Source organism: Fundulus heteroclitus, chromosome 10, assembly GCF_011125445.2.
Source record: "Fundulus heteroclitus isolate FHET01 chromosome 10, MU-UCD_Fhet_4.1, whole genome shotgun sequence".
Classification (NCBI taxonomy): Eukaryota; Metazoa; Chordata; class Actinopteri; order Cyprinodontiformes; family Fundulidae; genus Fundulus; species Fundulus heteroclitus.
The window spans coordinates 29,199,163-29,225,296 of record NC_046370.1 but is presented as its reverse complement, the minus strand read 5'-3'; the positions used below and the strand labels follow the sequence as shown (position 1 = coordinate 29,225,296).

General features: G+C 41.3%; 1 protein-coding gene across 1 annotated transcript in view; it reads left to right on the top strand.

Annotated features, from left to right (window-relative positions):
• antxr1c (ANTXR cell adhesion molecule 1c) overlaps positions 1 to 16,535 on the top strand; it is a 48,644-nt gene extending 32,109 nt beyond the window's left edge. Inside the window, exons 12-18 of the mRNA XM_012869273.3 lie at positions 4,273 to 4,351; positions 8,023 to 8,118; positions 8,273 to 8,311; positions 8,405 to 8,503; positions 8,598 to 8,765; positions 9,350 to 9,430; positions 16,150 to 16,535. Of these exons, the coding sequence (XP_012724727.2) occupies positions 4,273 to 4,351; positions 8,023 to 8,118; positions 8,273 to 8,311; positions 8,405 to 8,503; positions 8,598 to 8,765; positions 9,350 to 9,430; positions 16,150 to 16,413 (826 nt within the window). The 3' untranslated portion in view covers positions 16,414 to 16,535. The remainder of the gene's footprint in view (positions 1 to 4,272; positions 4,352 to 8,022; positions 8,119 to 8,272; positions 8,312 to 8,404; positions 8,504 to 8,597; positions 8,766 to 9,349; positions 9,431 to 16,149) is intronic.
• The last annotated feature ends 9,599 nt before the right edge of the window (positions 16,536 to 26,134 follow it).

Sequence of the window (26,134 nt, the reverse complement as noted above, 5' to 3'; positions counted from 1 at the left end):
GCTGCAAAAGACTTGGGTGGAGGTTCGCCTTCTAGCACATTGACCTAAAACATGCCGTGGGACGGTGCAGATCAAAGCATAGTCGTGTGTTTAACGGCCGAGTCAGATTCCAGACAAGGTCCCAACTGTGGCAAGACTTGAACACTGCAGTTCAAGCTTGATCTGTTGTACATTGAACAATAGTCAGATATTTTTAGTTTCTACGTGTGCAACGCTGGTAGAAAGCCACCCTTAATCGTTTTCCTTCTTCTTCACAGTTCTGTGTTTCTTTTTGTTGCTGTTTCACATACAAACCTCCTAAAGATGCACTGAAGTTTATGGTTACAACGTGAGAAAAATGTGAAAATGTTCAACAGGAAAGAATGCATTCGCAAGGCACTGGAGCCCCCTGCGGCGGCTGGATTTGTCTCCTGCTTCGCATTTCTGTACTTTCATTTGGAGCCCAACCGGGTTCCAACATCAGCTATCCGCAAATCTCTCTGACCTAAGTCTTTATGGGAAGAAAAGCGCTCAGGGCCACAGAACATGTTGCTGGATGGATAGTGTTAAAGACTTTATGAACACAGAGGAGGACCAGGCGGAGGGGAGAAGTCTCTCCACACACTCTGTTGACCCTGTAGAGTTTATTTAAATCTTTCATTTTGTTACAGTTTTGTCCTATATATTCTCCCACAACAGATAGGATAAATTGACAGCTGACATTTGAGCTTCCATTGGTTTGAAATCAGACACAAATTGAGCTACAGAAGGGAAAGGTTTGAAGAATCTGAGTTTCTATGCTGGACTTTCAGTGTTTTTACGTTGTTCACCATCTCACCACCTTTTTGGAGGATTTTGTAGCTTTGGACTATCCTCCTTTTTTTCTTGACTGTCTTTTTTTATGGTCTCTGCTACATATGCGCCTTTTTTCAGCTCCCCATCAGTCTTTTTATTCTCTTTCAGCTGTCTCCTTTGTCTGGGTCCGCCTGATCAAAGCCATGTAGCACCTAGCCAGGTCTTTCATGTCTGGGACCATATGTGTGTTTGTAGCATGCAAGCTTCTCAGTAGGCTGGGCTGCAGGGTAAATTAACAATAAAAAAACTCAGGATAGGTTTTTTTTATATTTAAAGAAACTAAAGCTAATGATGTTTTAAAGACAGCATAGGGAAAGTGCTTAACTTTATATTTAATATGATTATATAACTTGTAAAGAATGTACCACCAACCCATCCTTAATTAATACCATAGAAATGTTCTATCATGGGAGGAAAAGGTGTTATCGTACACAGATAATCATCACGTAAGTCCAGCTCTATTTCCATATCCCTCTGCACTGATTATTTGAATTATTCAAAATAATTTCTCGCATTATTTTGAATGTAAGAAATTCAAAATAAATTCAGCTTTTGTTGTAGTAGTTTAAACTTGCACTGACAGGTTTATAAAAATGCCGAGTTCACTTGCCCAGCAGGGAACAACATCACCTTAAGAAATAAATGTGTTGAGGAAAATCACAGGTGGCTGGCACAGTTTCTTTATTTCCCCTGGCATTCACAGTAAACATCAAAGGAGCCTTTTTTTATTCATAATTTACTTTTGGAAGTTGATTTAATTAGCAGGCTTGGTGAGCAGGATGTAAAGTGATGTAAAACACTGGAGAATTTCAGCAGGGAGGTACTTTGGATTAAAAGTAGTCTCCATAACCACTATTCGACGCTCTCTACGTGTTAACCAGTTCTATGAGAGTGATGCCAAACTCTTTAACTGGAACCATGTGCTTGGGTCAGATGGGAGTGATGCTACGTTCACATCACAGGGAAAAGTGACCCAACTTTATTGCCCATGTGTGACCCATGTTGCTTTTTTTTTTTTTTTTTTTTCAAATCAGTCCCATGCTTTCTCATGAGGTCCTAAACTGGATGCATGTCTTATGTTTTCAAAGCAAATTCAGTCTGAACGGCCAGGTGGCATTTTATGCGACTTATAATAAAGTGTGGCACATCGAAAGGATAAAACGTAAATAACAATGAAGAAAATGGGGATAAACACCTCATGTCATGTAGGCTAATTTTTCCTCTTCTATGGGTGCTGTTAAAACATGGTCATCAAGAGCTCTAAGCTGAAAGCTGCAACTAAAATTGAAAATCCAGGGTGTGCTGAGAAGAACAAGGCATCCAGGACTGTGGATCCTCTACCTGCATTGTGCAAACAAGAATGACCAAAGATCCCTCTCTCTTTAAGAAATGGTATGGGTGAAGATTTGGTGCTTCACCCAAAAGGTGGTTATGCAACAACATCCAACAAAAGGGTTTTTTTTTGTTGTTTTTTTACCTATTTCGAACAGTGAAGAACAATTTAACAGCTTTTTAGCAGTGTGAATATGACAGACACATGTACAAAAATAATATAGTAAGTAATACACAAAACAAAGGTTAGTAGCGATCAAGATATTGGCTAAATCCTGAGGCTCCTCCACCTCCGTTTCCACTGATTCAGAGTGGGTCACTGTGGCCCTTCGGTCAAAGCAAGAGAAGAAAGTGGTTCAGTGTCCAGGAGGGTTCTGTCCGTGGTCCTGGTGTCACTTAAACTGTCCTTGTATCCAGCCAGAGATGTAACCCCATGCCACGTGCTCTTGGGAGTGTTTTTGGGATAATGTTCTATGTGCTGCTTGCACCTGCGTCTCTGATTCCCTTCTCCAGCTTCCACCGCTCTTCTTTGTAGGCCTATTATAGTTTTGCTCACTGTGTCTGCACGAAACTCTTCACATTAGATGACAACAGATGCGTGCCGTTCTAGATCTGTGTTCTCAGCGAAGACCCCCCAGACTGTCTTTGTAAAACAATCCTGTATTTAAAGCTCTTTCACACTTCGTTACCAGAAGTGCTGTGAACATGTTCAATCTGGAAAAAAAAAAATGTAAGGCCTTGGTTGGGGGGGTTAAGAGTGAAATCAAGGTTAGGGTTATGGTTTGGATTTAGCTGTCCACGACAATTAGCGGTAAATGACCTAAAAGCCCTAGTTCAGCTGCTACGTAGAACTGGGTGAACCCGTCTGTTTCACTTCCTCGCAGAACAGCTGTCTGTGACCATGCTCTACATTTCCTTCCTCCCGCCTTGTTGTTGTCTTTTCTTTCCTCCACATGCTTTCGGTCTGACTTCTAAGTTTTCTCTGGCTGCGGCTCCTTCTCTTTGAAATTTTCCATTCAGTAGTTGACCTCCGGTGTTTCAGACTGACAACCGGCCTTTGCTTTAGCCAGCAGAATCGGACCGGGCTCCCGTTAATGGCATTGTGTCTTGATGTCCACCGGCACACACAGGAATGATCATTCGTCAACTTGTCGTTCTTTAAAACCCTTCTCCCAATTCTCCTGGGAGACAGATTGAAGATAGATTTATCCGTCAAAAAGACTTCTTTCTATCCGCTTGACCCCATTGCATCCCTGCCTTTATCCCTGTTTTTAGGAACAAAACCACAAAAAGCCCCAGATTAGGGGCAGTTCTCAGAATTGTTTTCAACCTCTGGGGGGGGGGGTGATCATGGGGGGATTTTGGATACAGATGAGGTTACAAGTGGGGCATTGACAGAAGCTTGTTTTGACAAGGGAGTCTGTTGGAAAGAAGCAGCATAATTGCAAGTCGAGTTTGGATGATGTAATTCCCGAGGGAAAAAACAAATGAAACAAAGAGCAACCTCCACTGGCAGGTTTTTCCATTTTACTTTGGTAAAACGTATGTGGCCTTTGTGCTTGCTGCACTGGATCACCCAGTTACCGCAAACATGATGGACTTTTTTTTTCCTTCCGTGTTTCTTAAACAAAGGAAAATTTTGGTACTTGGTTAGTTTTTTTTTTTAAAACCTGTTCGATTCTGAGATAAATGGGTCCTGTCAACACAAGTCAAGCTGCTCATTAGTTGAACAACCTTAGAATATAACCTTGTGGAAGGTTACATTTTAGGAGCTGCATAGAGACAAAAGCAACATATTCTGGAGACTAGACGAAAAAGAAACTTCTGGAGTGAGCAGATTAGTCACTGTAATTTGCTCTATAGTTAAATGTCTGTCTCCCCCAGCTCATTTATCCCTTGTGTTTTGTGGTCGGAACCCTCTGGTAACAATTACAGTCTCACCTCATAGCGGGGTGCTTGGTGACGTTATTTGCTGTGAACTCAAGTTCAAATGACATCATTCTTTCAAAAGAAACGGATCCTGTCACATTTTTGCGGATGATATTATGATATTCACATAGTGATGCCTTTGCTCGTTCATTATGTATTTATTTGATCCTGTTTCAGGGTGATTTTCCTCCAAGTAAGCATGAATGATGGCCTGTCCTTCATCGGCAGCAATGTCCACATCACCACCACAGAGTGTGTAAGTAACATCTTTAATAGCTTTCATTTCTTTTGATGCAGTTGGATTCCTAAGAACCATTTTTTGCATTTCCTCTATAATTTTGTGTAAGATTTTGCCACCTTAAAACAGCAAACTTGAGAGTGGGGATTTTATCTGACAGGCCAACATAAGATAGTGAATGGTTGAAAAGTGGAAATAAAATCTGAAAAGTGTGGCATGAAGTCATATTTTACCCTTCTTAATCAGTACTTTGTGAACCACTTTTAGGCTGGAATGATTCCTGAAAGGGTTTGTGGCTCCTTCCAAATACCCTTAATAGCTCCTAGCTCCTGTTCTGTAACCTCTCACAGGATCAACAGTAAGAACTCCATCATGGGTAGGAAAGGCGCTTTGGCCTGCTGCGCCAATTTTGGACAGCCTTTAACTTCAACGTCATTGCATGACGGAAACCCACATGGATGATGTTGTAATGAACTGAGAAAGCGGACCCAGAATTCAGCCAGACCAGCAGAGGTTCAGTTAGATCTTCTTTTATTAACAAAAAGCAAAACAGGGAAAAAAAAAAAAAAGGACCGTCAATACAAAAAACGGCACAAAAATTAACAGACTAATGGGGCAGGCAGGCAGGACAGGAACAGGGTGGCTCAGATCTCTGGGGACAAGGGGTCAAAAATCCAAACGTAAACCAATAACCAGAAACTTGCAGGAGGAGACTCACCCATACTCAAACAGACGACCTGGCACTGATGTCTGGTCTCAACAGTTTATATGGAGGATGAAGCAGGTGAAACCGGTGAGAGATGATTGCAGCAGGGGTGGAGTTAGGCAGGTGTGCAGAATAAGTAATTAGACCAGACATCAGTGCAGAGGTTTAAAACAAGAAATAAATCAGAAACCAAAACTAAAAAGTTGACAGGACAAGTGGACAGAAACTACACCAAACTTACTGAGAAACAAAATCACTCTAAAGTAAAAACCTAAAACAGAAAATAAAGCTAAGACTAAGACAGATGACAAAACCGGATAAACTAACAGTAAATAAAAACCCAGACAAGACAAAACTCAAAGCAACCAGAGAACCTAAAGCAGGAGAGGAAAATAAAACTCAAAAATAAAACCAGAACAGAAGCCATAATGTTACAGATGTGAGTCAAATCAGGGCCTACAGCCTTCTGAAAATGAATTACAAAGTGTGCGCTCTCATCTCTCTGGACACTTTCATTCATTTCCCTGAGTTGAGCTTATATATCATGTCACGCCAAAGATTGTGGGATTCCTAGCCCCTTGGCACTGGTAAGGGACGTTGCAAGGTTTCTAGGCTAAACTAGCAGCGAGGGGAAGCTTACAGGCTCCTTTTCCTACCTCCTTCCTTATTGACTGCACTATTCAGACAGCACTTATCATGGCGACTGCTGACGCACTTCCGCTTTGGCTAAAGAGTCCTTAAGTTTGGATCTGGAGTGGACCATTCTAACACATTAACATGTTCTTAGTCCATAGCCATGGTTCTCAATGGTTTATATCAAGTACCACGTTGGTGAATACCTTATTTTCCAAGAACCTTGGAAATGGGAAGGGTGCGTTAAGAGCGATGTACAGCATTACGATGGTGGTTAGAGCATTTTGCTTGTGCCCCGGAGGTTCTGGGTCCGACTGCCTCTCTGGATCCCTGAGTCCCAGAATGCACCCTGAGCACCGCACAGTGGCAGTCAACTGCTCCCCAAGGGGATGACTTAAATGCAGGCAACAAACTTCATTGAAAAGTGTGTCGCAATGACAATAAAGATAATTATTAAAAAAAAAAACATCTGCCTGACGTACAAAAGGTCAAGCTTTGGTGACTTTTGACCAGAGGGTTTTTAGATGTCTCTATGGCGTGTGGCCCATATTCTGTCCAACAATGGCTTTCTTCTGGCCCCTCTTACATGAATGTTCCCCAACAAACCAGTGAGGCCTTTGCAGAACAGCTATATTTATACTGAGATTAAATAAGACCCAGCCGCAGTTTACGCAGCCTACATGTTTACTGTAGGTAAAAAAGTGACTTCTGAAAGCAACCAGCTGCGCTGGATTCTATTCGGGGGTTTCAGTAAGAAGGGGTCTTTTCATTTCTAAGAAGATTTTAAAAATCATCTGTCTTGTGCTACTTTGTGTTGGTCCATCACACACAATCATAATAAACTACACTGCAGTTTGTGGTCGCAACGTGCAGAAATGTGAATATTGTTCAGCATGAACATTTCTGCAAAGCAGTGTATGTGGTTTCCACCTCCTTTCCTTTCCTAGAAGTCTGGTGTTTTGCTCTGTGCAGCGACCCATTTCTTTCCATCTTCCCCTCCTCAGTGTTGTTAGTAGCGACGATCCATCCAAAAAAGACCCTCTGGACCCCCCAGCAAAGGCGAGACAAAAGCTTAGAGAAGCGGGTTCGAGACCATGAGACGCATTTTCTTTTAAACGTCAAAGGGAAATGTCCCATAACAGCCCCCACTGATAAATCAGTTCATCCCAGTGGTGGAGCTCCTAATGGTACAGCTCAGAGACAGTCTGGCTTTTACTGCTGTTGAAATGTTTGCTACTCAGCTGGTGAGAAAAGGGGTAACATCCTATATACAGCTTCCCAAATTCATCAACTAGATGTGTAATTTAATCCTTTTAATTTCTGTAACCAGCCCAGTCCACGTATTACCGTACCGTGGGACCAAATACGGACAGATGCAGATGTCACCTTGTAAAAAAGACCCTATAAAGTGTTATAAACTGGTAATTAAGTCATCCTAGGTACTCTCTGCTTGCTAATATGGGGGGATGTTCAGAGAAATGTGGTTCCTGTGATGAGCTGTCTGCAGTTGTGCCCACTGCTGAGTTGAGATAAATCTTCTACAACCCCCCCCCCCAATGATAGATAGGGGAATGTCTAACCACATGTGATCCTCATCTGTGGTGTGTAATGAAAACCATGTTCGGCTCACGAGGGCCGGCTCGAGAGGCAAACAGAGAAATGTTAACAGATGGTCGTGTTAAGGGACTTAAGCGATTTCGATCGACCGCAGTCAATGAGACAAAGAACAGGGACACTGTGGTGACGAGACTGGAGGCATCTCCGTCTGTAGGCCTCCTCTGTTCCTCCATTCCTGTCAGAGCTTTGGAACTATAAATGATCCTGGTACCACTGCTGCTTGTTTCTTGCCGTCTTTCCTAATTTGCTTTCCTCCTTTTTCACCATTATTCTTTTTGTCGTTTGTTTATTCTTTCCTTTCTTTACTAATTCTTTCATTCCCTTTTAGTATTACAACCTTCCTTAATTTATTCCTTCCTTATATCATTTGTTGCCAAGCTTTTCTCTCTCACTGATTCCTTCCAACATCCCGTTCTTCCTCCCTAAATGTTTTTTTTCCTATAATACTTTCCTTCTATCCTTCCTGTCCACCATATTTTTATCTTTTTATTCTTCCTTACAAATGCTAACAAATTCCCTTTCCCTTAATTTAAGATATTCTTCTGTCACAATTAATCCCCTTCCTTCCTTCTTTCATTCCTAACGCTCTTCCTCCCTTCCACCCTTCATCACTAACTTACTAACTTCCTTCCTTCTCTTTTACTTGCCTACTAAGCCGTGTTCTGGTGCTAACTCGGTTGTTATGACGGGATCAGCTGTTTGTAACTGGCTGCTTTGTGTGTCTGTTGTCCAGTTCGACGGCACCATCCTCTTGATAACATTGCTGGTGTTGTTCCTGCTGCTGGCCCTCCTCTTCATGTGGTGGTTCTGGCCTCTGTGCTGCACCGTGGTAAGAAACTCTTTCTAATATCAGAGGCTGTCTGATTTATCTCAGATTGAAGAAGCACCCAATGAGTCCTTAAACAAACCCAGTTACTCAGACAGATGCAGCATGGATGTGTTTTGTTGTCAAAATCCCTTTCTTGTCTCCCACCTGTCCACAGGTGATCAAGGAGCCTCCTCCTCCTCCTCCTCCTGAACCTGTGAGTCCAAACAGTCACACACACACACACATAAATCCATGATATTGACTGGGAATGTCGCAAAGTGAAAGAAGTTTCATTTTTGTGTCTTAGGAGTCCGATGATGACGACGGCCTGCCAAAGAAGAAGTGGCCCACCGTGGATGCTTCATATTACGGAGGAAGAGGAATCGGTGGAATCAAGAGGATGGAGGTGACGAGATCGCGTTCGCAACAGTTTAACCAGATGGTTGCGATGAAAAAGCCCACAGTTCACTGACCGTTCCTGCGTTGCCCGCTGCCTGCAGGTACGATGGGGCGGGAAGGGCTCCACAGAGGAGGGGGCCAAGCTGGAGAAGCCGAAGAACGCGGTGGTGAAAATGCCGGAGCAGGAGTACGAACCTTACGAGCCCAAACCCAAGAAGTCTCAGAACAAGAAGCCGCCTCAAAACCGGAAGTGGTACACGCCTATCCGGGTAAACACTGCCACAGATTCCCACGTCAGCGCTGAGAGCACCCTGTGGCCACAAGAACACCTACAGATTTGGTCACTCCCCGTTCAGATGTTAGCTTTTAGCTCAGGAATCCATGCCTGTTGCTCTGATACAAAGACACAAAACCCAAAACCAGCCTGAGATTTTACGTTTTTACCCTGTAGAGTTCACATTATTACATTAACAGAAACCTTCCTTACAGACAAGCTAAAAATCTCTGAACTGAAGGTAAGACATTAAAAGTAGCAGGGGTGGTTTAAGTTTTCATGTCTCTGCAGACTTTATAAATGAGCCAGCAGCTCCTCCCTGGCCGTTCAGACACAGGCAGCACTGTACCCCAGAGCCCGCTCCTGCCACATGCATACTGATTACAGTGTAAATACTCTATGTACACTGCCTAGTGAAAGGCACGTTATTCTTGATATGTGGAAATGCCATGCGTGGATCAAGAATATTCCTCTGACTGCTATGGCTAGCTTACCCATGCGACGCCGCCATCCCATTCCCTACAGGGTAATATTTGCACCAATGATGTGCCATTAAAGCCTCCACTCTCTCTTGCTCAGGGTAAGCTGGATGCCATCTGGGCTCTGTTTCGCCGTGGGTATGACCAGGTTTCCCTGATGAGACCCCAGCCTGGTGATCATGTAAGTTTCTCACACATAAAGAGCTCCACCCCCGCCCTCCCTGCCACATTGTATGGACAGTAACATACAGGTGCCATACATACATACATTGATTTGTAAAATTGACAATTTTTTAACAAGTTTACGAGGGAGGTTAAGATGACATTTCTCAAAAGGAAGTTTTAAAAAAGGAAAGTTTCTGCCTAAAACGTACCTATCATGCGGTGCAACGTTTGAACCCGTTCAAGCGTTGAGTAATTGCTGAGAAGAAATCAGTGCATGGATGTGCAAAAACATTTTTACAGTTTAATAAAAACAAAACTGAATTAATATTCTTTACACGAATAGATGAGCGATCAAATGTTAGTGCACGACTTCATTAGAAGCATCTAAAGACAATTACAAGTCGGTAAGAAACTAAGAAAGTAGAGCACATAACTCCAGTTCTAAAGTCCTTACACTGGCTCCCTGTATCTCAGAGAATAGACTTTAAAATATTTCTGTTAGTCTATAAATCACTGAATGGCTTAGCACCTAAATACATCACAGACTTGTTATCAATGTATCAACCATCCAGACCACTCAGGTCTTCTGGCTCCAGCCTACTCTGCATACCTAGAACCAGAACCAAACATGGAGAAGCAGCATTTAGTTCCTATGCTCCAATTATCTGGAACAAACTCCCAGAAGACTGTAAGTGCTAAAACCCAGAGTTGTTTAGAGTTGCCTTTAAATGTCAATGTGGAAGTTTGTAGTCAAACATATACTGTACCTGACCTGCTGCTACTATTCCAAATCAATGTGCTGGCCTGCGTAATGCTTTCCCTCTGTCTCTGTAATGTTTTATTTCCTCTGTAATGTTTTTTTTTTTTTTGTTGTACATGTACAGTACTTTGAATCGTCTTGTTAGCAAAAAGTGCTTTATAAATTAACTTGCCTTGCCTTGCCTAATCCTCCATCCTATTTACCTGTTACTTTGTGGGTGATTACTTTAGTTATTTTGCAAAAAGAAAAAAATTTTACTGGGTGAGCTCTGGCTCTTTCTATAACATCTTCTGAAAAGTTCTTTAAGCCACAGGTATGGTACGGCAAAAGAGTTCATGGCTTTTAAAGCCTTGGTATGCCTTGACCCCATTTAGGCCCTTGGCTGAATGGTTTTCCTTCTCCCCTTACTCCACCTAATAGCACGTGTAACATTTGTGGCAGCTTTCATGAATTAGATGAATCCCTTGGAGTCTCCAGTTGCAGATTACAGTCCAAATCTTTATTTCACATCTTTCATCAAAACCCTTTGAAATCAGCCAGGCCGTCTGTCGGCCAAAACTAGCTCAATGCTGGTAAGATGTCGGGTTTTATGCTATGCTGTCAGCCTGCCTTCTCACGAAACGTTCAATTTACTTTTCAATGCCTTCTGAAGATGCAAGACTAAAATATCATTTTGGACAATCTTTAGGTAGCAAGTCATGATGGAAAGCAGCGTTCTTCTGATTACACCCATATAGAAGGTAGAGTTGCAGACCTGCTTTTACTGCGACGTGCTCAAATATCTGACTAGGTTGGACTTTGTTTTTGTTTTGTTTTTACAAAAGGGGATTTTATTAAATACCAGTAATTTGGAAAAAGAAGGAAAAAAACATCTGTTAATGTTTATCATACCTTCGATGTAGTGACATCAGGGACTGAAGGCAATAAGTTCGTAGAACAAGGGGGAAAACAGTGGTTGACAGACACTCTGGAGATGGTAGCATTATAGGTGCTCATTCTTCAGCATCTATCATCTATCAAGACAGGGATGAGATAAAAATCACTATTTTAGACACCTGGATTTAATGTATATATGAGTTAGGTCAAACTTTTTACTCTGTTTTGAACGATTTACCAATGGAGTGGCGAAATCCTAAGCTATATCAGAAGGATTAGCAAACACTTTCTTGGAAAAGTTTGAACGTGGTGTGCATATGGATTCCTGGAGATTTATTCTCAAGTCTCTAAGCTATGCAGTTACGCTCACTGGAGTGAAAAAACAACAACATTGTCTCACACTGGCAGTTTAAACAGTCCCCCTGAGATATATCCAGCGCTCTAAAATGTTTCAGTCGTATGTAATGGTTAGTCATTATGCCCTCCCTTCCTCGGCTTCATTCACTCCCAGTGTTTCTGAGCTGGCTAACACCTCGGCTGGCTCAGGGCATGCTGTTGAACCCATTCCTCCCTCACACCTGCTTTGCATTAAACGCCATAAATTAGACAAAAAGCAGAACCACAGCTCAAATCCTTGTAGTTGGACAGGGGGGGCTTCTTTCTTCTTTCTTTTCTTTTTTTTTGCTCAGCCCTCGTCTTTACCAGATGAAGCACATGGCTCTGTTTTAATGCCCAGAGCATCTATCAAATATGGCACCACATAACAGCCGGGGCTGAATGTGGCGAAAGGAAAGACTTTACACTCGGAGAACAAAGTTCTCTGGGGGATTTTAAAAACATCCACTTTACTGTTGTTCCAGTGATTGAAATTTTTCATCCTTTTTCTGCTCTGCTGGTCTCCATAGACTGCTTTAAATGCAGCGGTGCTGGGAGAAGATGTAGAATATAGCTCTACATTATGAAGATTTGTTCAGCAAGCATCACGGTATTGAAGGCACTGACTGAAACGTTTTCGGTACATTTAGATTTGGGGAGGGGGGATATGTACGGCGGTCTTATTTAGGATATTAGAGTCACTGCTTTTCAGCAGTTTTTAGGTGTGTGACAGTACGCACAAATCCAGGTTCATTACACACCCGGTAGTGACGTGCTGGTTTTCTACGTTTTTGAAGGGTTAAAATCAGGGGTTAAAATCAGGGTTAAAATCACAAATAAGTGTTGCCATGTTTTCTGTTTTCTGCTTTTGTAAACATCCTTTTGTCCACCCCTTTTCTGCACATTGTATGCTTTGTGCATTTATTCAGAGTAGCATCAGCACCTGTAGTAAGAGGGAAATGGCGAAAGCTTTGGAGAAGTCCTGGACAACTGTGTAAAACTGGCGTAAATATGCTGGCAAAAATGTAGGGAATGCACTTCTGTTACTTACAGATTGCATTTAAAGTCTGTGTTTTCTGTAACGCTAAAGACAGGGGACTCGGAAATTCAGCCGGACACAGGGAGTGTTTCAAAAGGTTTATTAGAATAAATCTTCTGGTGGGAAACTGGAAACTTCCAGCAGCACTATCAGGATCTACTGTGAGGGAGAGACGAATGTTAGGGGCTGCTGAGGGTTCAATGAAAAATGAAAAGCTCAGAAATAACGCCCCTAACCTTCTGAGGGTCCAGGTGGAGTTAATGGATCTGATCTGGGGTCCTTTGAGCTCCGTTGGGATCCAGAAAATGACAAGGCAAGAGAGTGATGATATCACACTAGGCTATGTCGTAGATACAGTATGCAGCTTTAATCTCAGCACTTGGGAAAATAGCTGAGTCTTGAGAGGGCCATACACATGAAGGCAGAACCAAACAGACAAATCCAAAGCAAGAGGCGTGAGTCGTGGGGCGTAGATTTGCTATTTGTCCAGAAATAAAAAGCCAATGAGGTGTCAGACAAGAGCAAGGCAGGAGAATCCAGAAGACAAGAACTTGATCATAAACTGGCAAGGCGGACAAAGAACGCTGGACATCTGCTCACACAATGGCTCTCAAACAATCTGGCGCCCGCTGACTGAAAAGCTTCAGTATATAAAAGCAGTAGTCCATGCCGTTTCAATGCACTTCATGTGCATCTCTTTAAAAGCTAAATGCCAGAACGTTAGAGTTCTTTCATCTCTGCAGATAAAAGTAATGCATGTGTATAAGTTTGAAACAACGCTTGGTTGGTACACACCCACGTCGAACAGAAAGGACTAAGCTGGTTTGGTGCAAAAATGTACTTTTACTTTTACAATCCATCGCAGGTTTTGTTTTTCATCTTTCATACCAATCCAAATCCTTTAACATGAGACATTTGTCAACATTGACTTCAAGTCAAACTCTTTTTTAACATCAATCCTATGAATTTGTAGTAAAAGAACACTCTAAAACGTATAACTTTCGATTGTGACTGTGTAGCACTTGACTTGCTCACCAGTGATGTTCCAGATGCCTTTTCTTGACAATGACAGACAGCCTGTCCCAACCTGACTTTCTACAGACCCATCTAAATATGCTGCTTAAAGACAAGGTTGGCTAAATGAAGGGAACTTTTGTATTTTTCCGACAAAACATCCCATTAAACGTGCAAAGGTTTATCACTGGTTTCTAAAAAATATGCCTGACTTGACGGATCCAGCTGCAGATAGCAATAAATCTACATCTCATTCCTGCCGACGATGTTTTCTAACTAGCTGCTTACCCTGTTTTGAGATGACTTGTTGTTGATTCCAATATTGGTTAGTATATGGTTCCGGTTTATTATACATGGGTAAAACTTGCATAATAAGTATTGATTGAGACATCTACACCAAGATGAACAAAAAAAGTCACAGAATTAGTTAATAGGAATGGATCAACTTTCTTTGAGTCAAAAGAAACGATCTGGTTATGATTTCATCAAAACACATCTGAAATCAATTTACCTCTTCAGTACATTTCTGCTGCATCCATGACTTTCAAAGGAGACGGTTTTATTTGTATTAAGCCTGGATTTCTCCCTAAATTTCCACTTCTGTTCTGTTCAGTCAAGAGAAAATAACATCTTCTGGGCCAGCAGGAAGTTTTGAGTATTACAGTGATTTACTTCCAAGGCAAAAGAGTCGGAACAGTAGTGAGACAACAGACTTAATCAATCATACGATACAATCAATCAATCAAAACCAGGGCTTTGAACCGGTTCAAGGAACGAAAACAAAAACCAGGAACTTTTTGTATTTTACAGGGAACAGAAACGAAACCGGAAACGTTATTATTTTTTATGTTCTGGAACTGGAACACTTATTTAAAAATAATGGTATCGGGTAATACCGGTTTATTTCGTTCCTCAAAGTTTTCGTTGCCTAATTAACTAAAAAAAAAAAAGTAATTATTTTCCTGCGCACGTTACCATGACGGCTGAGGTTCACTTCCTGTGTGACATCACATCACACATTCGCTGACTGAATGGAGAGAGAGCGGTGTCTCCACTAGAGCTACACATCTTAAATAAGAGGTAAATTACCATCCATCGTTAAGTAAAACGCTCATTCCAAACACAATATCAATAGCTGGTTTAAGCTGGAAGAGAAAGATGTGACATAATTCTATAGCATTAAACAGCTGACAGGAACGAAATTAATCGTTCCGGGAACAGTATTTTTTTGTTCTAACCGGTTCGGGAACGTCAATTTATTGGTGGAACTCATAAACGGAAACGTTATAATTCCGTTTCTGTTCGGAACGAACCGATTGGGGGGAAAAAATCGGTTCAAAGCCCTGATCAAAACAACTACAAAAACAAACATCTTTTGTTTCATTTTTCACTTGTTGATTGCCAAAGAAATGACTGAATATGATCCTGCATGCCATCTTGTTGAGTGCTCTCAGCGGTTTTTCACCTGAGAAAGTGCCAAGGGCAAAGTGCTTCGATCATCAAGCTTCTGCTTTGTTTCATGAAAAAAGAAAAAAAAAAAAAAACATTTCTCTATTCTTCTGTATGAGCTGACAATAAAAGGACTATGTATTCCAAACCTCCTCTTGTGTACCGGAGGAGGTACACGAGAGGAAAAGTGAGGATCCTCCCGTATAGGTACAAGAATAAAGTTAGCCATTGTGAGGGTGTGTGCCACCAAACCATAGAGAATAAGGTTGAGTTGCTGTTTAAGTCCCTCATGTCCTCTCTGTGGGCAGGCAGTTAGCTGGCTAAAGGGTAGAAGTTAACAGCAAAGACAGAGAACAGCCAAAGTTTGTGGAGACAGGCAAATTTCCAAGCATACAAATTTAGGAAAATTGCATTCTTGAAAACGAAACAGAAAAATAGAGAGTCCTGCATTTCTGATGTCAGGGCATGTCAGTGCAGAGAAGCAGAGCATGTGTTGTGGCATCTACTACAAAAAAAGAAATCCAAATCTTCCTAGACGTCTTTATGTTCTGCATCTTTACAAGTGACCCCTCTATCATTTTCCACTATAGAAGAGCATGCCCCTGTAGTTTAAGTCCTTCACACCGCTTATTAACAAATTAACATTTCATCTCTGTCCTCCGACTACAAACCCCACAGATCTGGATGGATAGCAGAGGTTTATTGCTAAAAGAAACCTTTGTGAACCTGCACAAGTTGGAGCTTTTTCTAATGTCTACCTCAAGAGTCGTTTTCTTTTAAATCTGATAGCTTAAATTTATGTTTTACGCTTTTGAAAATGCACAACTTCACTCGTAGGGTCCATATTTGTTTTTCTATCCCTACTGAGGATTTGAACAGACCGTCCTTTATTTAACCTAAACTTAATAAACACTGTAACACTAAACCATCCCTTAACCTTAAAGATGGCAGTTCACCGCAAAAAGGCCCCGGCACTGGTGGGATACATTGAAAAAAAATCCTAAAGATTTAATAAAAAACAGAATAATCTCTCTCTCACTCACACACACACACACACACACACACACACACTACTTTGTATCTCTATTATATTAGGACATTGTATTGACTTCCATTCATTTTAGTAACCTTGATTAAACCAAAAAAAAATTTTTTTCAGTCGCATGTAATGAGATCAATGTGGAATGTGTTTAAAGTTGCCCATTTCTTTCTCTATGTGCAGGGTAGATGCATCAACTTTACAAGAGTAAAAGATGACTCAGCAGCAACCAAGGCCCCACCCCGTACTCCAAACCACGCGCCTTCGCCGCCTCCGCCAGACTACCGCCCCGTCGCCCGCTCCAACTCCTCTTCTCCTACGTCCTCCAGCCCGGCCACCAGATCACCACCATCAGGCCAGGGGCCTCCAGGACCACCACCATCCCGCACACCTCCAGGGCCACCCTGTCCTCCACCGGCCCGCCCTCCACCCACCCTTCAGCCCTGAATCACGTGGACAAACTTCCTCCACCAGATCCACTTTGATATCACATTGATATTACTACCCTTCTGAGCATATGTATCTTAAAGGAGGTGGTCCTGCTGCCAAATTATGCTCCCACCTTATACAAAAAAAACCCCAAAAAAAACAGACATGCGTGTTCCTTCTGTTGTGTGGGATAGAGTATCAAGTTGAGCTGCAAGCTCACAAACTTAGTCATGGGACATGTTCTCCCACCCCACATGGATGAAGAACATGAGTCAAATCCTTTTTGTAACCGTATTATGCCAAAGCAAAGTGAAACGCTCCATAAACCAATCGGAAAGAACATAGATTTAACCTGTGGTTTAACTTGACATTCTATCTCGCACAGATCCCGTATTGCCATTTGTCCGATCTTGAACGATTGTTGCTGGACAGCAAAGCAAAGTCGAAAAGGGTTTCCATCAAAGAGCATTGAAAGATATTTAAATTTTCTATCTTTATCGACTACTGAATTACGTGGTTGCTGGATATTTTTTAGCTCCTTCTCCATTCCGTACATTTGTATTTTTGGTCGTCTCATCCCCGACTGTTTTGGGTCTGCAGTAGGATGTCTTGTACGAGCATGAAGCGAAACGGTACGAAACCCGTAGTTTACTAAGAGGAAAGGAAATTTTACGATTCTGGTTAATATGAATACAAATCTACAACAGCAGGAGTCTTAAAGTCTTTTTAAAGGAAAAATAACATGGTCTAGATACATCAGTAGGTAATAATCTGTTAATGGGTACAAAATGGAAAAAAGGGAATCAAGTAAGTTCAGAACAGGTGTTCATGAAGAGAGAGCACTGACCTGGAACCAGCTAGGCTAATGATATAAGGTGAAGAGTAAGTTTTAAATGACAAATGACTTATTTCATTGTCACTGTTTGGTAAATTGAAGGTTTTGCTGTGTAGGTTTTCCACTTTAATTGCTACTCAAAGACACCTTAAAGCCGCACATTGCAGTGATTTATTGGCAGAATTATATGGAGTTATTAAGCTTTGTGGTTTAGCTCTTACTTCTTTGGCAACAAGGTTAAAGAGAGGATATGTTTTTTTTTTTTGGTATGTGATTCAGGTGTGTTTTAAATGTTATGTTCATAGAAATGTTTGAGGTTTGAATTTTGGAGTAAGGTGAGAGGGAATTTGTAATTTCTTATGTTCTTTCTATTTGTTTTTTGTTTTTGTTTTTTTGGTATCTGCACGCATTGACTGTTGAGCAACTAGCGTGCTTTTTTTGTTTTGCAAGAATCCACAAATCATATTCAGGTCGTTTCTTCAGTTTTTTTTTTCGAACACATTTCTGAGTTATGTGTATGTTCAGCGTTCAGGTTTATCATCGCCGGTCACATTGCAACTGCAGGGCAGTTCTAAGAGCATCTAATTTATTTTACTCCCCGACAGAAATGCTGGAGAGGACTGAAACAATTGACAAGGTGTCCAATCGCTGTCAGTGACACTGTGTACGTTTAAAAACACATTAGCTATCTGTTTAAACATCATATTAGGCATGTCAGCATTGCATGGCACCTTAACTGCACTGTAAAACACGTCGCTCAAAGCAGGTTTAGTAAGATTTCATATCATTTACATCTGATATGGCTTCTTGCCTGCAAGAAAAATAAGAGTATATTCTTTTCAGGGTATCAGCACAGGAAGTGGGCAACTGCCACATTTGTCTTTACCAAGAAATATGGAAACTTCACAGGAACATTATTGTTGACATAACAGTGAAAATCTTTTTATTTTAATTGAATTAGGTTACAAAAAAAATATCTTAATAGTACCACTGATAAAGAAAATGTAAAATATGGCCCCAGCAACACTACTCTATATAATTGGATATTTTTTTTATCATGTCAGGACAGTTTCTAATATTTCAGTCATAAATATTGTCATACCCATGCCACAGCAGTAGGCGGTGGCAACATTGGCATTCAGGAACAGGAGCTAGGGACTATAATTAGAACATTTCCATAGAACCTGATGTTGGCTAGTGCTGTACTAGGCTAAAGGCCTTTCAGACAGGATGTGACGCATGCACTACTGTGCTGTGAAATCAAATATTTTCAATAGCTTGCACCTCACAATGGCGATCTATTGCTGCATAGAGCAAAGAGCCCCCACTTGGCCAGCTCACAGAGACAATAGCCCCATTTACACTACCCTTGTTAAACCGATCCATGCCGAGCTCGGTCCGAGCTTGGATCAGTTAACCATGCCGAGCTTTGTTCTGACGACCGTTTACACATCACGCTATCACGGTTCCTCGACTCCTAGTGACGATCTACGGTACTACTGCTCTCTAGGATTGAAGGAGGGACTCAAGCAAATCAAAATGGAAGTAATGCTCTGTTATAATTGTGATATTTCGTTGTTTGCGGAGAGTCAGGCGAAGAAGGCAACTTTTGGTAAATTTACTTGACAGAAACAGCTTCTGGGAAGTGGATAAGACAAACGAACGTCTAATAAGGATTTACAGACACAGGAAACAACAACAGACGTTGAGGTTCATCACACTGCTAAGCAGAATCATCACTGGAAACCGTGTGGCATGGTAACCTGACTCCGCCAGATGGATTTGCTCCGCATATCCATCTGGAAACCTTCCGTTGAAGTAATTTTGGGAAGGGGCGAAAATACTGGTTAGCTGATTGGCCTATGTTGGTGATAGACGTGCCAAATAAACCAATCAGATCAACTAAGCATATGACGTACTAACAGCGACGACGAAAACACAACCACAAGCTCTTGCCGTAACCAGTCGGGAGAAGAGCAAAAACATCTTTTCCTCTGAGAAAAGTCTCCAGAGCGGTGTTTTGCTCTTCTTTCAGTGAAGAAATACTCTGTAATTCCGATAAAACTTGCTCGATAGCCACGCTAACGCTAGTTTCATCGGCTGAAGCCGCCATGGTCTTTAGACTGAACGGTCGCGCTTCTCGTTGCGTCACACCTCAACCCGCCTCAAAGCCAACGCTGATTGGACGTTCGTTTGGTGAACGGCTCCAAATTTTCTTTAACGGAGAGTAGTCAGACTGATCTGCGAGTGAAACCTTGAAAGCTTGCGAGATCAGGATGGTCTCACGAGGCAGGTGGCACGGTAAGGAAGCTAGTATTATTATGAATGTCTGAAAGCGCAAAATTAGTCAGCTGACTGTAAGGAGATGACGCGTCTGCTCATGCGCTCTGTGTTATCAGAGAACCGTGCCACTGAAGAACCGGGCTGAGCCCACACTATCGAACCGGTCTAGAGTTAGCATGGTTTGGTTGTGTCTAGCATGGTTCAGTTCAGTTTGCGATCCATTTACACTTGATAGTTATCTCAGTTACCGAGCTCGGACTGGTCTCGGCACGGTTAAAAAAGGGTAGTGTAAACGGGGTACAGGTGGCAAAATGGGGGAGAAGTCAATATTGTGCGTGTCTTAATTCGCCGAACTGGAAGACACAAGTTTGAGATTGTATTGCTGTGAAAGCTGAGCTTTTTAACCAACCTGCACTCCCCAAGCTGCTCTCTGGAGCTGAGGGTTTTCATGCACCCACAGCCTATTCTTCCTTGCTGCGCATTTCCCTCTAACTAGCGGGTCTAGGGCTAGCACTTTGCTGCTGACAACAAACCAATAAATGACTAGGTTAGAACCGCCAATGCAGCCCTGTGCAAATGCACTAAACCCAATGGCAAGCGCAGCAAAAAGTGCGTCCTGTCTGAAAGGGTCATTTTGCAGAATATTTGTTTTTTTGGTCAGAGGCTAAAACCAGCCAGCAGTAGCAGCGCAGCATTGCTCCTCGCTACAGGAACTCAGACAATTGTTATTTAGATCGCCTGTAAGTTAATACATTAAATCTAAGGCTAAATCAGTTTCTTATAGAACTGTTTGCCTACTTTCACAGAAGTTGTTGAAATTAGCACGTTCACTTTGGGATTTAGAATATTGGTCTTCCAGAGGATTATGCTCTAATGTTGGGGATAAACAGCCATGAGAGAAGTTACTCTGTTGGTGATTCATTTTGCAAACAATCCTGTGTTTGCACGTTCAGTTGTCTATGAAGAGTTCAATGTGTAATAATCCGGTTAATAACATATGTGATGTAAATTCTTGTGGTAAAGACTTTTTTGTTATGTAAACTTTCTCAGTTCCTCCCGCTGAGCTGTGAAAGGCTCTGGAGGAGAGGTTTGGCACACTAGTAATCCTGTTAAAGCCTTCTGGGATTTTATCTGCCAGTTGTGATCTGTATTATATTGAAACATGCAAATTCCCACAATTTCTGTAATATGCCAATTAGCTCACAAACGAGGGAGTAAGCTGTATGTCTGTCATCATTTTCACATTCCTCATATTTTGAGTTGTGCCGTTGTCTTTATCTTGCTTTAACTGACAAACTAGTTCAGATTACATTAAAGAGTAAAACCTGTTGCATTCTACATCAGTGTTCATCAGGAGCTAGAATTTCCAATAAGGCTTCCCAAAACAATGTTATATTGTGTATTAAAAAAAACAGGCAAAGATTCTTGTTTGTTTGTTTTTTTTTTGTTATGTTTTTTTACATCTTCCTGAATTATACCTTTATTAAAAACAAATGGATTTATTCAGTTGAAATTTTGCCAATCTTTTATTACAGTGTTTTGTTGTTGTTTTTTTGTAGTTTTTTTTTTTTCAACGTGAGCAGTATAAACAGCAGTACCCAAAGCCATATAAAAGATGATGTTGATTTGCTAATGTGGGCTGACTTGACTTTTTTTTTTTTTTACAGTACCAATAAAGTCTTGCTCCCAAGCTTCTCCTGGAAAAATGTGTGATTTCTGACCGTTTTTTCCAATGTACTTATTTTAGAGCATGTTCAGAATTGCCATTTATTTAGATAAAAATATCAGATTTTGCAAGTCAGACTAAGGCCTATTTTTAAGTGAATTTTAGCCATTTAAAGCCACATAATATTTTCATTGTCACTTTAAACGCTATCACTGTTCCATTAAATAGTAAATCTGAATGGATAGTCCACTAGTATTTACACAGGTCAAACTATTGCTAGCTAAGTTTTTTATTTCAATGTTGTTGCAAGACATGGGAGCTGGGGCTGCATTCCATTTCTTCAGGGGAGCACGCTTTTTCAAAAAAATTTATATATCATTTTATATGCTTCAGGCTGAACAGTGGCTCTGTGACTACTTCTACTGTGCTGAGAAAAAAAAATCTTAATAAAATCCCAAATATCTATATAAACAAACAAAAAGAACCAATAGTGTAGTCAGTGTTGCCAGATTGGGCGGGTTTCCACCCAATTGGGCTTCTGTTGAGCACATTGAGCTGGAAACAAATACCTTATGGGCAGGTTGTAAAAAGTTTGGGAAGCTTCTCACAAGCTTCCCAAAATTGGCGGGTTTTAGAAAGAATTGATAACACAACATATCAGAATACATGCCATTGTGTTGCAGAAAACTAAAAACTTGAAAATTTTAATAAAATGGCATCTCTTTCAACTCATTTTACTAGCTAATTTATTTTTTAAATGAGTAGAATCTGTCAAACCTGACATTATCAATAAATAGTCTCTGGTTAATCAAGTGTCACTAGGAAATTGTATTGGACAATGTTATAAACGCCCCAAATGGTGTTGAGTTCTACTGATTCACTTAAAAATATTTTATGGCTGTGGGTGAAAGAGACATTTTAAGATTGATCTATACTCTGTAAGAGCAATGAATTTTATATTGATAATTGATTTAAAAAAAATCTATTCCAGTAGCTATAACAGGATTGTTAACGTGATCTTGTGTGTGAGTTGCTTGATTGCACATTTTGTTGGGATCTGTATGTGCAACATTTTTGTCTTTGCTTCAGTGCTGTTGTGCGCTAATAGCGTATTCTTTATTATGTGTTTAATAGTTCTAGAGGTTGAGATTTGGACTGTTTCTTTGTTTTGTTGTTGTCGTTGTTGTTTTTCTTAAGTTGAGCGGGTTTTACGTGGTGTTTGGGCTGGAAACTATCAGTCAGATCTGGCAAACCTGAAAGTGCTGTGTCCATTCAATTAACTCAAAAGCCAAGCATAAGCAGATGCGCTGATTAAACAAGCATTGATGTCAGGCTGAACACTGTCACTGACTGAAGTAAAAAGTCATATTAGGGGAGGCAACCACAGCAGCTAGGGGGCACAAGGATTAGAACCAAGCAGCGTTCCCTTCTTCCTCCAAGAAACCCACGTTTCTCCCATTTGTCTGAGTATCTGCTCGGTTCTGCTGCTCGTGCTCCTTGTGCTCCCTAGCTGCCGTAGCTAAGCCTCGCAGCATGAATGTGTACTCCAGTGCTGACTCTTATTTACTCCATTATCACATCTTGTATTTGTTTGGAAATAAGTCAGAATATTCATGCTGCACCAGCAACGGTGAGTTCAGCCAACTCAAGCAGTGGCATCTCTGTAGGCTACAAACGTATGACCCAGTGACCCGGCATTCCCTAGCTGTAATTGGCTTGCAAGTTTGCGTCGTTCATTTGATTGGTTGACCTGTATGATTGACAAATCCAAGATAGGACTGATTAAAAGTTGGCAAAACCCAGATTTCAGTGCAGGTCAGGCTGGCTCTGCGGGCCGGCACAACCCCCCCCCCCCCCTTCCACCCCCCAATGCCCCCCCATACTGGCAGGGCTGCACTAGATGGAGATGAAGACCCCTCAATTGCCTCATAAACACTTAGAATAACTGCACAGGGACTTATAAGTGGATATATTAAGGTAAAAATGTTAGAGCAGCTTTAATCCAACACTACACTATGCAGACATTTTATTCACCTCGGGTTGTTGTATGTTTGAAACTGAAAATTAAATTGATGACATGATTTTTTAGTTTGGCTAACCTTCCTGATCTACAAACAGCTACAGGTGGTGCTACTCTCCAACGTCTCTGGAGGATCTGGTGGACCCAGAGGAGCCAACGCCAGTGTTCGGCTTACCTCATTAGATACAGCACCGTCATTGGCTCAGTAAAATCCATCTCCGCCTCTCCGTGGGTTAAACAGACTCAGCAAGTGAAAAGACGCTCCTCCTATTTGATGATGTGGGGAAGCGGGCTGGGGGGAAGCGAGCTGGGGGGAAATGGCTGCGTTGTCGAGTGCGGATTGTTTGCGAGAGACAGGTGGCAAAATGTCAAGTGTAAAATTTGCCTGGTTGACATTTGACGTGAACGCACCATCAGACGAGCAAAATAAACCCGTTCTCTTTTTTTCATGTGGCTTGGGGAGAGTGGTGCACTGTCGCCCACTATGGGCTGGCCACCCCTGTTAAGTACCATGTAACACTTCTTTATCACAATTCTAGCATACATGTCAAGGTGGGAAACAGTGAGACAGACGTACAGTGTCTCCATAATTTAACAAAGGCTCTTATGTTTATTAACTTTCTAATACAAAGGTGTTGTGTTGTTGAAGGTTTTTTAATTACAATTGTTTGTTTTATTGCATTTTCTTTTAAAAGTTGGATTGTTTTTTTAAGTTTGGCCTCAAATTATGTGATAGGTCTGAATAGTAGTTAGCTTGGGATTTGCTATTACAACCTTTTCCTTGTTCCCTGCTCGGTCAGATTTCCGGCTAACACAGGTAAGACACTGATTACTAAAAATACTCCACAGGAGTCTTTTTAAAAATATTCCTTTAAAGCCTTTGAGTGAAGTTGTTTGTAAGTGTAAAGGTATATGTCTGGATGATTTAGCATGTAAGATAACTCCCTAATGACTTGCATTGAGATAATTTTGTGATGCTCAAGTGTAGAAGAACATTACTCCCTCCAAAGATGGCACTCCAAGGCCAATAACTAACAGGTTCTCCTAATACTTTATGTAAAAACACATGATCTGCCCTGGAAGTACTCCTAATCTTATCTCGTTTTGGTAATGAATTTGACATAGAATAGCCACCATGAGCACTTCCAGCTACATAATTACTGTGTAGTCTGCACCCCCCCCCCCCCCCACCCCACCCCTTTTGCACGCAGAGGATAAGAGGATGTGGGATGTTAAAAGGCGCTGGCTGAATCAGAATAATGAAGAAAAGAATGGAGAAAATGAAGCAGTCTGTCCTTCAAGCAGACAGGAGGGAATGAGCTTACTAAGCAAAAAAGAAGGGAAAAAAGGAGCAGGAATAACAGCAGCTGGGATTCGTCCTCGCTCCCTTCAAATTCACCATCCCTTTACTGGATCTATCTTTCGTCAACCTCAATGTTGTTTCTGTTTATGAAAGGGCATTACAAAAGTTTTCATTCCTCTTGCATACAAAATTGTGGATTGTTGTTAACTGGAAGAAAAATGGTAGATGATTTTCTCAAATTTACAAATCAAAATCTATAAAGTTTAGCATGTCTCTTTTTTAACTAAGAAACCCCTTAAATAAAATCCAATGCATTTGTCCTCAGAAGTACAGAGCCCCCGAAGGGGTATTGAAGGGAAAAAAGTACTTTCTGTTATTTATTTATTTTTTATTTCAATTCAATATCCCTTTAGAGGCTGAGTACAGAAAGGCTGTCAGCTGTAAGGTTTTAGCATCATTATGATGTATAACGAGGCAGATGACACAGTGGTCATCAGGGGTCCGTGGGGTTGGGTTTTAATAGCATGCAGGGTCTTAAATCAAAAATGAAAGGTTAACGTGGGTTTTCATGATGACTATAATTTTTAGCATCTGTGTCAAGTCTGGAGAAATGAACTTGTTAAACTTTTGTGGTTCAGTTAAAGAATCTGGGTTTTTCTCTCCCCACAGTCATTTCAAACTAACAGCCAACCTAAAGCTGTTATTTGTTTTGTTTTTTAACACATCCTAATTTGCTTTCACAAACAATAGCCTGGGATAAAAAAATTACATCCTAATGGTCTTACAGTCACACCGCAACAATTATTTTATGCCATAGCTCTGTTTCTGGTCTGGTCTGAAGATCTTCAGATAATATGTGAGGAAAGTAAACTCCTCCCAGTGACCACCGCCATGAGGCAGACCAGAATGTGGGCATATTCACGCAAAAACCTCCACAAAACATATCATTATAGGAATCTACAGCTGCTACAATGAATACATAGTTCTAATAAGAACTGGAGGAGGTGTTGACCAAACAGCCCAGGGGACAGCTGTGTCATTCGCTGGCTGACATGTTTACAGCGAATCAGTCGCTATATAACTTTTCACTTCAACCTTCCTCTCTGCCGGCTTTTCGTCTTTCCCCCAGCCAGAAGAAAACCGAGGCCCAGAGGAATGTGCTGATGTCTGACTGTTTCATCTTGGTCTCACATTACCGCCCAGACTGAACCTCACTGACCCATCAAACACACACACACACACACACACATACGTACACACAAACATACACAGATGTTGGTATTTGTCATTGTGTCTGTATTTTGATGCCTCCCGTATCCTTGGTGACCATGTGGGGGAAGCAGCGGTCTGGAAACAGCTGTCCTGTGAGCAAAGTGCTGGTTTTCTGTCACCATCTTTACTGATTCTAATCCTAGAAATAAAAGAATGGGAGGGAGGGGGTTGAATTACACAGAACAATAATAACTATATGTTCATAAACATATTTTGACTTAAAGGGTTTGGTTTAGGCTTTGTGTAATGGGCACATTGCCTCATGTTGTCCAATGAAAGGAAAACTGTATATGGTTTTAATCTTTTTTTTAACTTTTCTTCTAGTTGGAACAATCATCATAACCTTTGGACAAAACAAAT